This window comes from Psammomys obesus, unplaced genomic scaffold (assembly GCF_907164565.1).
Source record: "Psammomys obesus unplaced genomic scaffold, mPsaObe1.curated_primary_1811, whole genome shotgun sequence".
NCBI lineage: Eukaryota > Metazoa > Chordata > Mammalia > Rodentia > Muridae > Psammomys > Psammomys obesus.
Window position 1 is genome coordinate 13,772,464 of NW_026596120.1, and position 15,267 is coordinate 13,787,730.

General features: G+C 38.3%; 1 protein-coding gene across 1 annotated transcript in view; it reads right to left on the reverse strand.

The window, feature by feature from the left end:
- Dnajc13 (DnaJ heat shock protein family (Hsp40) member C13) overlaps window positions 1-15,267 on the reverse strand; it is a 114,852-nt gene that overhangs the window by 28,357 nt on the left and 71,228 nt on the right. Inside the window, exons 28-39 of the mRNA XM_055629648.1 lie at window positions 14,493-14,695; window positions 13,341-13,425; window positions 11,924-12,078; window positions 11,366-11,411; window positions 9,587-9,741; window positions 8,234-8,435; window positions 6,579-6,694; window positions 5,615-5,693; window positions 3,881-4,016; window positions 1,850-2,034; window positions 1,332-1,406; window positions 287-406 (exon numbers count right to left, since the gene is read on the reverse strand). Of these exons, the coding sequence (XP_055485623.1) occupies window positions 287-406; window positions 1,332-1,406; window positions 1,850-2,034; window positions 3,881-4,016; window positions 5,615-5,693; window positions 6,579-6,694; window positions 8,234-8,435; window positions 9,587-9,741; window positions 11,366-11,411; window positions 11,924-12,078; window positions 13,341-13,425; window positions 14,493-14,695 (1,557 nt within the window). The remainder of the gene's footprint in view (window positions 1-286; window positions 407-1,331; window positions 1,407-1,849; window positions 2,035-3,880; window positions 4,017-5,614; window positions 5,694-6,578; window positions 6,695-8,233; window positions 8,436-9,586; window positions 9,742-11,365; window positions 11,412-11,923; window positions 12,079-13,340; window positions 13,426-14,492; window positions 14,696-15,267) is intronic.

Here is a 15,267-nt window from a genome sequence, read left to right on the forward strand (position 1 = left end):
TCAGCCCTGTCTTCTCTCGTTTCTTCTTTAGAAATTAAGTCAGACTCATTTCTTCTAGTATGTCACTCTAGTCTTACTACCACCACTACTACTACTACTACTATTATTATTTTGGGCCAAAGCAGGGACAAACCCATCAGGAAAAAAAGTTTCTAGAGAATACTTGAGATACACGTAATTCACTTAGAAATAATTCTGGGTAAACACATAGCTGTAAGTCAAACAGTGGTTGTATGAAAAGAAACCAAGGGTGACCCCACCCAGAGTGGACAGGTGTGAGCTATACCTTGCCAAAATACAGCACTCGGCAGAGGTCCTTGATGATCCCCGGCATTTCTGTGATCTTCTCCCGGCACTCTTCAAACTGTGCAGCCACACTATAGCATCTGCTTATGTGGCCACAAACCTGCAGACAGGACAAGAGACGGCAGCAGTCACATACGCAGTCCTTATGTAAGACACGAGACAAATCAGCGGAGATGTGAGCGATGTTTAATGTTAAATGCGATGCTCCAATATTAAACATGACATTTTGATTAAATTAGCAGCAATCTTCTGACAAGTACAGAGGTCGGCATACCACAGAAAAACACATCATAGACTGTTTTTATGCCACTACTAAGCTAAGAATAGTCTTGTTCTGCTTTTAAAAAATGTTACAAGTGTTATTTAAAAAAAAAAAAAACAAAACCAACAAAACACAAAAGATTATATAACAGAGAATGAAAACCTAATGCCTGAAACACCTACTCAACTTTCATTTTTAAAAAGCTCATGGGATTCTTATTTTTGTGCATTTATTAAACATGGCAGGATACTGCAAAATTTTTTTATACAAGCCATTTCAATACAGCAGCTGCAACTCAACACCAGTACTCGATTTATAGCCTAAAGAAATGAAAGGCCACACAAAAACCCTGCTCTATAATTTAGTGACTCCCTGATGAGTTTCCTACTAAAGAATCAAGCTATTTCAACTTTGACAAACAACAGTCAGTTAATAGACTTGGGTGGAGGACAATGGAGCAAAGTAGAGAGGTGCAGAGGCGAGTGAAAAAAGAATGACAAAAATGACGTGTGTTTGAGCTAGTGAAGGGAGCTTGAAAGGCCAGCACACTGCTCTCTTTTTCTAAAAACAGAAAGGTTACTGTAGTGAGGACCCCAAGTGTCTTTACTGCAAACATCGGCAGCCCCACCCTATGCTGAGAAACTTGGTAGGGTGGGAGTGTGGAAGGCAGTGACCTGTGTTTTAAGGAACACCCCATGTGACATCTGAATGCTGACACACACCCCCCCCCCCCCCCCGGTGTCTAACTAGAGTTTAGCCTCACCTGCACTGACATGTCATTTGGCTTACTGGAACGATTCAGGACAGCCACACAGCGACTAAATGCCTCCTGTAACACCTGTCAAAAAGAAGTGTGCCATTAACTCTCCAACTTGACTTGAAGGGTAAAAAGCCTTTTTCAGTAGGGATAAGAACACATAACCTTTTAATGTTACATGTTTGGTAACTAAACACTTACTCAATTGACATTTGTGAAATAAGCAAGTAAATAAAAGGCTCAGAGGTTTGCTGCTTCTTAAAAGCATTCCCAAGAACTATTTTATAAGTAACATTATCTTCACCACCTCTGAACTCAGTACTTCTGACTCCTATAAAATGAGCCTTACTTTACCTTTGATTTTAGCACTAGAGTATAGAGACTATGATGCTGTGGTATCTGCTGGAATAAAGGCAAAGGAAAAACTGCACTAAATGCATTTGTACTGAGAGATTCTGTATTGTCAAGAGCCACTTATGTGCCTGGACAAGTGTGAAGATCGGCCTGAGGGTCGTCCCTATTACCTCTAATCCATTCTCTCTTCTGAGCTCTTCTGCGTTGAGGGCTGAGCAGTTGACTGTGTGAAAAGCAAGCTCTGCAGCAGCAGGCAACAGTGGTGACTCTTTCGAGAAAAGGAGGTCATCTGAAGTCTCCATTGTTATAGTCTTAATTAACATGGGGTATCCTGCATATTTATATGGCTGTAACTCTAAAATGACAGAACAATGTTAAGGTCATGCTATGGCTCAGTGATGGTACCTCAAAAATCAGCCCACTTATTACACATCTCCTAATTTACCTTTTTGGGAACTTATGTAGTGAATTATAATACTTTCTGGTAAATTAACTGCACTTGGCATGGAGAGAACTGATTTTGCAGAACATCTGCTTTGTCATCCATGTGATCTTTATAATCTTTCACTTGATTACATGCTGCAAGACACAGCAAGTGCTCCAGCACTCACCCTGGCATTCAGCGTAAGAGTGAGACTCAGTGCGGAGTGCAAGCTAGCACTCGGTGATCAGCTTCTAAGAACAGGCTCCCCGATCTGTTTTTTTTTACTATTTGCTTTAAACTAAGAAGAGGCTCCCTGCTCTGTCTATTGTACTATTTGCTTTAAACATTTACAAATCCTGAAATACAATTGTTACTACAAATACTAAACAGAAAACGTATCAACTATTTGCCTAATTCTGTTTTGGTAAGTACAGTCAAGGATGCTGTCATCTACGGGCATACAATGAGAATTTAAAAATTCAGTGTTTTTTACACTATTAAATGAGGCAAGAATACACAAATAATCAGCCATGATATAAACTTTTACTTTTTATGTATACAGGTGTTTTGTCTACATTTATAATATACATTTGTGTATGTCTGATACCCTTGGAACTGGAGTTATAGATGGTTGTGAGCTGCCCTGTGGGTGCTGGGAATTGAACCCAAGTCCTCTGGAAGAGCCACCAGTGCTCTTAACAATTGAGCCACTTCTACAGCACCCCCAGCCATGATATTTTTAAGCACCTCTGTAATCTCACTTGAAATAAGAATAAAGTGTTTTTGTATTTTGAAGCTGATCAATAATTGCCTGTCTTAAATTATACTGTTTTAAGCTGACTTAAAAAGAAACAAAGTAAACATGTATGTCTGTGTGTGTTTAAAAAAATAAATTATTTCAGGGTTTTGACAGAGATTTGTAAGCTCATTCTTAGTTCTGGAAGCCATTTAACTAAGATGCTTTATATAATGTTCTCTTCAAGTCATATACAAAATTGTATTGATAAAGGTCTCCTCAATGATCCACTTCCAAATTCTCAGCTGTCCCTTCCAAAACCAACATAACTCCCTCTTGTGTTAAGTTCCCCAGACGGATATCCCCATGCTGTTCTCAAATCCCCAACATGCACTCTTCCTTCCTTCTCTACCATCATCTTACATTGTTCTTAAGCCAATAGATTAACTGCTTTATAAAACCCCAAAAAGAATTTAAAAAAATCAACATAGCCTTAGATATTCTGTGCTATTAACTAAGAGGGCTACTACAGTGGCCCTGGAAACATTTAGACAACCCTTTACATAACACATACGTCACTAAAACCAGTGTTTTTCTAACTCTTCCAAAGGACACAGGGTCTTGATAGTGACATATGAAATAGGAGATATGAGGTGGACAATCTTTTCAAGTTCCTTCTGCTTTTTAAAACCCAAACTGGTTTGGTGTTCACCTTCTGATGCTGCTGGAGACAGGCCAGGCGGTCTTTACAGGTAACTGAAGATCATTAAATGATCTTTAAATTCCTGACTCTGTTTACTGTCTTATGTTTCACTTAATGTGTTTGCTGCTAGAGGGCCAAACACAGAGGTAACCATGACAAGAAGGTCCACAGCAGGAACTGCTTTCCTCTGAAAGAAAACTGCTTTCCCAAACCAAAACCTCAATTCCAAGAATCTTTTGCAATAACAATTCTAAATATGTTAGAATATGTTGCAGAATACATAACTCAGTTAGGTTAGCTAGAAAGTAAGCCATGATCTGTCATGACGGAGGATTTACCTTCTTTATGGCGGTTGAAAAGGATGCTCTGTGTTTTCAGAATTAAAATTATATTCTCTGGATCTGGCCCATCCACTATTTTTGTTGACTTGGTACATAAAAATTCATATGCTTTATTTACTTTTTCAAACATGTCCTGTATGTGACCACAGACAATTAGGTTTTAATTGGAATTTTTATAGTTAAAACTTAAAACAAGACATAATTGGCACTTGGCTATTATAATTTACCAATTTCTTTAATTATTTTACTTTCGTATTAAGGAATGCATTCCAACTGACATCTAGCTGGTATACTTTAAGAGGAAATTACATTTTTCCCCTGAATAAGTATCCCAGGATTTCAATTTTATGTAAGGAAACAATATTTTCATAAAGATTTAAATATCCCATTGAGTGTACATCAACACACATATACTAAAAGGCCTGGGGATGTAGCTCAGTTGGTAAGGTGCTTGTCTAGCACGCACGAAGCTCTGGGCTTGAAGTCTAACACCGAGTGAGCTGGGCATAGTGATCTGTGCCTGCAACCCCAGAGGGCAGGAGTAACAACTGTAAGGTCTTCCTTGGCTATGCGAGAGCTAGAGACCAGCCAGGGATATGTGAGATCCTTTCTCCAAACAGAAACCCCTAAAACTCCTCACATATACCAGAGACTGATTCAATGCAGAAAAACTCCCGATGACAAGTACTTCAATTTTATTCTGTAAACACTTTTTGCTACATTTTTATCTGTGTGGAAGGGGTAGGTGCACTCCAGCACGTCATGTGTAGAGGTGAGAGGACAACTCGCAAGAGTTAGTTCTCTCTTCTCATTTTGTTCCAGGTCCTGTGGCAAGCAAATTCACCTGCTGATTCATCAGACCAGTAGTCTGGTCTCCAGTGCTACTGTTTATTGAGTGCTATGCCAAGCACTGTGTTAAATTCTATTATAGTTTTAATTTGCAAAAGGGCTAGTTCAGTGTGTACCATCAGTGTCTTCATGAAAATCCTGCAACTTGGAGACAGTAAATGATTTACTTAGAAACAAAACACTCAGCAGCACTGGGAAGCCTAATGTAAGGAAGGGCCTGGCACCTGTCAGTTTTGCTACAACAGTTTTATACAGTATTTTAATATTTAAAAAGTTAAGCCTAGCAATTTGATGAATGTCAAACCTTCTATTTTGTTATGGATGAATTTGGTTTGCAATAAGTTCAGAAAACAAAGCAACAACAACAAAATCCATTAAACAACTCCCCTTAAACTAAAGCCAAATCAAAGCAAAACAAAAAAGAACCTAAAAGCCAATGAAGCCTTTAACTTTAAAAACATTTACATTCATACAAGTGGCATGTTTTCATGTCAAGTCTTCCTTCTCAGAAATACTGTATGTTTCCAATTTCCTACTTCTTCACTTAGGATAAGAATTGGTTGTCATTAGAAAAAAACAAAACAACAACAAAACAAACCACAAACATTCCCTAAGCTGCATGGTGATGACACACCTTAAATAAAGTTTATCTACTATTCTAATGACTGACCATTAGAGTTAATTCTCAAACAGTAATGAATAAGGCTGGAGAATAAATTTGCCCTAAACATACTAGCTACAGGAACAGCCCTTCCAGCAGATTGAGAAGCCCACCCACAGAGAAAGCACAGGCTGTGGGCTGGAAGTCTGTTCACACTGAGTATGTAAGATGAGGCAGCTGGAGCAAAAGCAAGTGAAACCTGTCCCAAAAGCGACACATACCCTTCCTTCTGGGTTCTTATCTGGATGGTACTTTTGTGCGAGTCTGAAGTAAGCTTTTCTAATTTTGCTTTCATCATGCCTGGAAGAAGGGAAACTGTTTTTGAATATGGTAAGGTACATGAAAAAGGTACATAATCATCTAACGTGATGTTTTAATACTGCCATGTCTACATGTCAGGAACTGTATTATTGATCCCATATTTGGAATTAATCATATATTAGGCATTCAATTAAGTCCAGTAAGATTTAAGTAAGATTATATTCTTATGTTATCTTTATAAGTGAAATAAAAGCTAAAAGTTCCCTAAGTGTTCAACTTATAAACTTTAGTTGTTTATAATACAGTTTTAATATTATCTACTTTAATAAGTTACAGAATTATATTTGGGATTTGCTAAACTAAGACGTATGTTTTAAAATCCAACAATATGTCAAAAATGTCTAAATGCCACTGCAAACTGTATAATTTTAAGTTACTTTATCAGTATTAAGAAAATGTAACAAAGACATTTATTCTGTACTGTAAAAACGCCTGTTAAGCCATTTTCCTCTACCAGGTGTAGTCTTTCTAAAACCTCCCAGGAACGCTCCTGATCCACATGCGGTGTCCTGGGCATACGTCCACCAGACCTTCCTCAAGCACAGCATACACAGGAGGAGGAGGAGGCAGGAACCAAGTATGTGCAGGGGTACCACATGCCAGGTGAAGGCCAGGCACACTGCACACAACAGTTCAAGTACTAAGATGCAATGGTTATCAACTAGAACAGAGGAACGTCACCTGGTCAGTAGATCTGTAATACATCAGAGGCAGTGACCAGAGTTCCAGATTTATTCTCATAGGCTTTGTGTACCAAAAAATAGGCACAAAGTTTAAAATGGCAGCATAAGTGGAATTCCATCTTTGATATTAATGTCTTAAGCTAAGGCAGACATCTAGTACTGCAATACTGAAATAACTCACAGCCCCTGGCCTGCAGGCAGATTAAGCACTTCGTAAGCATCATCTATGGACATCATAGGCGGCTTCTTTTCTACTTCTTTCTTCCAAGCATCAAGGGAATCTTTCAGAAGCTTAACCTTCAAGACAGAGGAGTAAAATCTGTGTCCAGTAAAATAAATTAATTCAAAATATAATTTTAGGTTTGTACAATAATTGTGCTATATTTATTTAAATCAACATTTCTAGGCTATCCAATTAACAATGTATTGAAATATAAAAATCTTAACAATTTTAGTAGCCAGATTATTTGTTACAGAACTTCATTCTGTTTAAGTTATATTTTTATTCTTCACCAATGTATCTCTACTGTTAATTTTTAAAGAAACTCATAAAACATTGAAAACCTCAAAAATAGTACAAAATACACTGTACTAAGCAGGCAAGCACATGTGGACCCTTTCTTAAGGTCACCTACATGTTACTGAGATGCTGGAATTCAAACAAATGGAAGGAACAACGAACTCACTGAGGCTGTGCAGGGACGGGAAGACAATGATCACATGCCTACATGCCAAAGGAGCTTTACACAAGCTGTTACATACAATTGTTTTTTTTTTTTTTTTTTTTTCCTTTGATATAGGCCAGGCTGGCCTAGCAACCTTTCTGCCTCAGCCTCCAAAAGACAAGGAAACACAGTGGGTCACTACTGAAGCTAATTCTTTAAAATCCGAAAAACACTAAAATTCTGTAATGAACATTTCCCAGTGAATAAATGTTAGAGCTGACCTTAAACCTCACTAAATGAGCTTACAAGCTTCCTGTTATTTCCTGTAGAATTCTGTATTCACAAGTGCCAGGCTTGTCTTTATGTGGTCGAAGCACTGGGCAGTGACTTGTACCAATGGCAAACGTTTGGATATCTTTTAGATGGTAGCATGGGCACCCAGGCCCTCTGTATTGCACCTTTCCACAGATCAAGGGCTCCAGGCTAGAGGACTCCCAAGGCCACCCAGGGCGGGCAGGGAGCACACAGGCAGGTCTGCGCTCTTGTACACGAAGGGGTATGTTTACAGGCTTACACGGATACCCAGTCATCAGAACCTCCTTACAGACAGCAGCTAACATTTCTATCACCACCACTTTAGAGATGAACCTGAGGCTGGGTGAAATCTGGCAATACTCTGAATGTACACAAACCCTGGAAGAGTCAACCTAAGATTGCCTCAGATACTGAATACCTATGTACATGAGTTCAATCAATCTCCCATAGAGACGGGCATCTGCCTGGGAGTGAAACTTGTCATGGTCATAAAAGAGAAAACCTGTAAATTACAAATTTAAACACCTTCCAGAGTTCAAAATCTATCCAAATGTATTAACAAACTACTCAGTACGTGCTGCTTAAGACAGAGAGAGAGAGAGAGAGAGAAAGAAAGAAAGAGAGACTTTCTATGTCTGTCTGTCTGTCTTTGAGACAGTCTCATTGTTGTTTAGGCTTGCCACACTTTGGTTTAGGCAATCTTCCAGCCTGATCCTCCCAAGCAGCGGGAACTGCAGACACAGCACCAAGAATGCCCCAAGAAGCTACTATCCTTTTTATTCACAAGAGGAAAAAAAATACCTAAAATGGTTAGGATTTGTTTTTTGCAGTTTAAGAAGGAACAAACTGAACTTACTGGATCTTTAATAGGCCAATCTGGAAACCGGAGTGTATCACAAAGTTGTTTGAGGTAATAAATATTACAAAACAGTTCATTTTCTAACTGTGGATAATTGATAACCGGGATGGGACAATACTGATAAAGTGCCCTCGTGTTGCTCTGCAGGCGAGGTGTGAAGTCAGCAAGATGGGCAGCAATCTTCTCTATCATGAGGCGCCTACAATCACAGAAGCTTCCATTTAGGCATTCTAAAGGATTATTTTACTTAGGTAATCATGCAAGAAAATTACATAAATCTTCAGAACAACTCAATTATAAAGTGAGATTAAATGTTACTCAGAGTAATCATCCTGTGTATACTCACTCCTACTAAAACTCAGTCATTACAAAGTCACACACTGTTGCATGTCTATCAGGTAGTAGGACAGGCATGGCTAAGGCTTGCTACTGCCCCCAAAGACATTTATTTATTTATTTATTTATTTATTTATTTATTTATTTATTTATTTGACCCTTAGCTAAGCAGAACTCACTTTGGTAAAAACAAACAAACAAAACAAACTTTCAGAGAAACTCAGACAATTTAAAAATTAAAAAAAAAATCACAAAAATTATTTCTAATTTATTCATATTTCTATGTATTTTCCCCAACAAAAATATGACTGACACACAGATTGTCACCATTAAAAATGGTGGCCAGCATAAAACAAGTCTAAACGTCAACCTAGCCTAGAAAGCCAATGATAATAAACAGATGGCATGGAGAATGTAAAGTTGGCCTGAGACTGACTGACTCAAAGTTCAAATGTCATGCAGCTAAGAGAGGTGATGACTTCACAGAGGCACCATCACCCTGCACCGATGAGCAGCCATGCCTCCCACAAACAGGTGAGGTGGACACCAGACACTGCCATGTGTTTCTGGGTCTTGCCTTTTCCTGTGTTTTCATAGGCTTCTCTTGAGGCATGCCTTTCCTTGTAATGTCAAAACCTGCTGGCTAGGAAACACTCATCAAAATTCTTGTGGGCATCTCTATTTTGATCCAGTGTATGTATGTATGTATGTATGTATGTATGTATGTATGTATGTATGTATGTATGTATGTATGTATGTAAGATTTGTGGAGTACGGGCCTATTTCCAAGAATCCAAAAGTTGTGCTTGATTGTACTGCTATTAGTGGTAACAGGCCACACTCTTATACAAAAGCTCTATTAACAGTAATATACCAATTCCTATCAGAATAGATACTTCAGGCTTGTCAAAACCTATCAGTTGAATTAGCACTAGTAAAAACTACATGTAATGGAAAGCCTGACAGGTTATCAGCAGCAAACACTGAGCATAAACACAACTAGGAGTTATTCACCTCATCTCACTGCTCCAGATCGCTTCTGGAGTATCAAATTCACCAAGGAAAATCTCAGAAAACTTCTCAGGTTCATAATTTTCTAGGTAGCAAACCATTGCTTCTGGTAGGATATGTCCAAGTATACTTCTCTGAAAAATATCTTGTCCTTTAGTCTTAAAGAACAACAAAAATGGACAAAATGTAGTTAGAAACAATAAAATTACCTTTAAATCTTTGATAAATGAATAATTAAAACATTTCAAGAAAAGAGCCCAAGGCCAAACGTGATGGGCACACCTTTAATCCCAGCACTCCCAGGATAGAGGAAGGTGGATCTCTGTGAGTTCAAGGCAGGTAACCTGGGCTATAGACAGAGAGACCTTGTCTCAAAACAACAAACAAACATAGTCCTGTGCTCTATGGAGTTAGAGGAACACAGTGAAATGGAAGCCAAAGCACTAGCTTTGCAGCAGCTGTACCACCACACAGGACTAAGGATGATAAGTCAACCTGTGGCCATGAGTAACAATGATGACGGACAACATGGAAGAGCCATAAAGACATTTATCATCTACCTTGTACTACTCCAGTCGTTAGACTTTCTACCCATACCTGCCATTTTTAAAACCCAGTAAGTCAGTCTAGCCCCCTTAAAATTAATTATTTCTGTAGTGTGCAATTGTGTGCATGTCCAGATGCCAGGGCATGCTTGTGGAGGTCAGAGAACAGCTTGTAGAAGTAGGATCTTAGCTTCCAACATGTAGGCCCTAGAGACTCCACCCAGATCTCAGACTGGTGGCAAGCACCTCACCTGCAGATGCTCTCTACAGTGTGCATACAATTTAAAAGGGGGTGATTTCATTTAAAGGAATTATAACTAACTCGATCAACAAGTCCAAATCTGGCTCACATTTTTTCTTTTCTTTTTTTTTTTTTTTTTTTTTTGTTTTTAGAGACAAGGTTTCCCTGAGCAGCCCTAGTTGTCCTTTGTAGACCAGGCTGGCCTTGAACTCACAGAGACCTGCCTTCCTCTGCCTCCCAAGTGCTAACATTTCAGTATTACTATTTTCTACTTACAAAACCCCATGAAACACTGCTACCACCTGTTTCAGTTTAATAGTGCCAGGCTCATTACTTACTCTTGGGGCTTCAGTGACTATTCTATGAAGCCTTTATCACTGTCTAGCTTCTAATGTCGAAGGGGTGCAACAATCTCATAAAATCTAAAAGTTAAATGCTCTAGCAAAAGCCTCACAAATCTGAAACAGCTGCCAGTAACTTTTTGACAGTAAAAATCTCTCTGTAAAATATAACTAATACATAATAAAATTTCAGGTTAATGGACGTCTTAAATAAGAGTCATCTCTTTTGGCTCCTAGTTTTCCAAATGCAAGGGCAAGAGCACTCTACAAGCATGTGAAAACAGCCTAGCTTCAGAAAGGAAACCTCACATCACTTCTGCCTTGGGATCTGAACAAAAGGAAGGTTCAAGCATTAATGAATTTTAAGGGGTTTTAGTATATAAAATCTTTATAAATTTTTACTTGAAGAGAGTAACATACTGAAAGGAATAATTTATAGCTGTGATTTCAATGTAAACACACGTTATTTTCATTTTAAGCATCTGCTTATAAGCAGTTTTATGTGCAGATATTGCAAAAAAATGTGACTACATTACCAAATGCTACCTGCCCTCAAAGCAGTTACACAGCTAAACTATTTGAGAGCTGAAAGTATACCTCTCGTCTGCACTGGGGGAGGGGGGGGCGGCGCGGCGGCGGTACTTAACATGCTTACCTCCTCAGACTTGAAAGCCTGTTTGGTATGTGTGTATTTCAAAAACCTAGAAAGAAAAATAAAGTTTCTTTAAGATAGAGAAACTGGTTAGGTTTTAGTGACCTTAGGTTTCTAAATTAATAAATTTTAAAGAGGTTATTAAAAAAAAAAGTCAAAAGGGAAACTCATCCATATTCCCAAATTATTTACTGATTAAGGGAAGACCTGAAATGTGTCATAAAGATTTTGACGTATGATCATCTTAAGGCTACACAGTAATATAAACAATATTCACTTTAGACAGCAAAATATAAAACTGCATGTATAACATACATGTATTTATTTACATATATGCATATATATATATATATATATATATATATATATATATATATATATATAATTTCAAATACCAGTTGTAGTAAACTGGCCAAATTCTGAGTAATTTCCCACCTTTTCTTCTATTTCCAAATTTTAAACACTTAATCAGGTAACTATTATAATGAAAAGCAACTCTGCCAACATTCCTACTAAGTGTGCCCACACATAACTGAGGTAAGACTGTCTTCGTGTTCTCACCGAGCAACAGGAAGCACGTTGGAACCTGTGTACATCATGATAAAGAAGAACACTCCACTGAGATAGAGGCGAGGTAACTGTGGATTATCTTGCATGATGTGATACAATAAGATAGCAACCTTCTCAACAAGGATAGGGTCAAAGGTCAGCAGTAGCTGAAAAAGCAAATAAAATGATATGTTTTGTTTGTTGAGTTATGCTGAGGTTACCATTTCTTTCATCCATAAGAGTCAATACACTTGTAATAGACTGCAAACCGACTTTAACAAGGTTCATTCTATATTTAATTCAGACAGTAAAACACTGTTGAGAACTGATCAAAACATGATCAGATAAAGGCTCATGTGTCTGAAGCTAGTTTTGTTATGTTGTTAAGAGGTCAAGTCGCTTGTGTGAGAGTATCTCTAATGCACACGCACACACATAAGTGTGTGCACACGCATACACGAGTGTGAGGGGCTCACACATTTAGGTTCCTGGGCATATAATTTTTCCCAGCATACTCAGATTAACAACGCAATTTAGAATGTAGAACTACGACTAGAAAGATGGTTCAGCAGTTGAAAGCAAGGACTGCTCTTGTGGGGGATCTGAATTTGATTCCTAGCACCTACAACACAGCTCACAACCAGGTGAAACTCAAATCCAGGGAACCTGATACCCTTTTCTGGTCTCCAGAGGTACCAGGAATGCACATGGCATGTGGACATACATGCAGGCAAAACACTTACCCACATAAAAATAAATCTTAAAAAAGAAAAATGAAACAAATGTAACTTGGGGTTTAGCTTTATGAAAATGGAATGGATTATAATGAAATAAAGACAAAGGCTATAGTAAAATCAAGTAATTTTTAAAATATTGTTCTAGTGTAGTCCGAGTTTTGGTTTCCTTAAAAAATCCAGTTATGTTTCGTGATTTTTTGTTTTAATCCCAGGTGTGGGATATGAGGCTGCTTCAGTTTGTCCACAGCTGTTAACTATGATTGTCTTGTGTACTAGCAGTGTCCTGATTTGTACTAGCTGTAGACAGTTTAATCCTGGGAACTCTTGAGAGGGTAAAAATGCCAGAGCCTGGAGAGGGGCTGGGATCAAAGTGAAGAAGAAGGAGAAGGAAGAGGAGGAGGAGGCTAATGCTTCCCCTAGTTGCTCCTGGTTGCTACTGTTACAGTTTGATGAGAAGAAGTTGGAGATATCCTGACTATGAAGATTAGACTTGCCCCATGATTAACTGACAATGTTAATCAGCAGAAAGACTAAAGAGATCTCAGATGTCCCCTCTCCCCACTAATCCCCTACCTGGTATTGGGGTGTTAGAAAGGATAAGAGTGGAAGAAAGGTAAAGGTATAAGAACCCAAATAAAATAGATACAACAAATACGCCTACATTCTAGTTTGGTAACACACGAGTGACCCACCTGGATGACATGAGGAAGGCAGGTGCTGTCCGACAACAGTCTTTTCACTCTGGGTAAAGGACGAATGATGGCATTATCCTGATCCCTAGGAAATATTTTCTATGGTTAACATTTAATATATTTATTGGCATTTGTCTATTCAGAGCATATGGCATTCTACTAGGCATGAAGCAAGTTACCTTCCTCTTTTGTAAATGAAGACTAAGCTCTCATACAGCTGGGAACATGATTAGGTATTTGGTTTAAATCTACTGGCTGTTTAATATGACTTCATTTCCTTCCATTAGATTTCCTTGAAAAACAGTACCCTAGAAGAGCCAAAGACTCTTATTTATTATTTAATTGATTAAACTTTGTGTTGTCTAACACACTGTCTGTGGACAGTCCCCCCAAAGGCCTTATCAAGGTTTGTCAAATAAACTTAAACCTTAGTTTAATGATGGTCAGTACTCTTCAGATACAGCCTTAATTAAGGCACTTCTATTTACAAATGCTAACTGCATGATTTTGAGTCTAACCTTATTTTTAAAGAGAACCGCAAGATGAACACAGAGGGTTAAGATATGTGTTTTTAAGTAATTTCTATGAAGTATCTTTAGAGTATCATTGAAACAAAATGTGTAAGAAAATATTTTATGAAGACTGAAATAGTCCAGGTAAAGGCTACAAATCTGATTGTTATAGAAAACAAATCCTTGCCTGCATTGCCTGTAATGGTCCTGTGGAATGAGATGCGGGCTGACAATCATCCCATCTTCAACAGCAGGCCTGGCTAGCCTGGCAGACCAGGAGCTGGCACTCCTCACTGACATGGACTATACATAGCTATTTCCTACCATTCTTATCTAACCCATGTAGATATTATGAGTGTTAATCACTGCTAGGATCCAGCTGGCAAATATCAATTGTTTAAGATTATCTGATGTCCCCCAGAAAAGGTTTTTCAGTTACCATGTCGATATAACTTGGAAATTATTTATCAGTGTTTCAAAAGTTAAAGGTCAAAGCAGCAGCATCCCAAGCCACATATAGGATACCCTTGTTAAACTGCCCTAGTAACCCTGTAACATTACAGAGGACATAGCCACACAATGGGGAGATGAGGGAATCTCAGAGTCCCTGTTAGTCATGGAAACATCAATGACATTGTACCTGCTTGGAAAATATCCACACATGGTGATCAACATGTTCAGTATTAAGGTAGCAAGGTCAGTTTCATTCAGAACAGCCTGCCCAGTGGCTAACAGGCACCACTTAAGCTGAGGAATTGACTGGAGCGGTCGCCATCCATCCATGCCTTGAGCCCAGCATCTGGTTTTTGCATTCAGCATTCCTTTGGCCCATAATTCTTGCATCTTAATTGATTGAAGGCATCATTATTACAAACACAAAATTAAATAAAATGTTTGCCAATGTTTTCTATATCAGTATGATACGTAACAAATAACAATCCACTATGGGACAGAGATGTGCCAGCATAGCAAATATACTATGATACCACAAGATCTTGCCAATTCAGGAACCCAAATTTGACTAATAATTTAAAAATAAGTATTTATTTGGCCAACAGAAGAGTATGAAGAATACTGTAAAGTGTACAGATGATAACCAGAGTGGACAATAACAAATTATGTAAGAGAAGGCTTGGCCCTCCATAAAACTTTTTGGTCAAATTCTGACTGAGCCTAGGAAGCTAAGAACAGGAGGACAGGGTCAAACACTGCGATGAAGGGGAATGCCTTGCCTCCAAAATGAACACATACTATTCAGTGATCTTTGGTACATATAAAAACTTGGTAATGCCGTGTGAAACATATATGATATATAATTAGGACAGTAATAGTTACTGTATAAAAATTCATTGAAAACTCAATACTACCTCTTGAGCTGCACTCCTGTAACAACAGCCTTTTAAGATAGAAACACA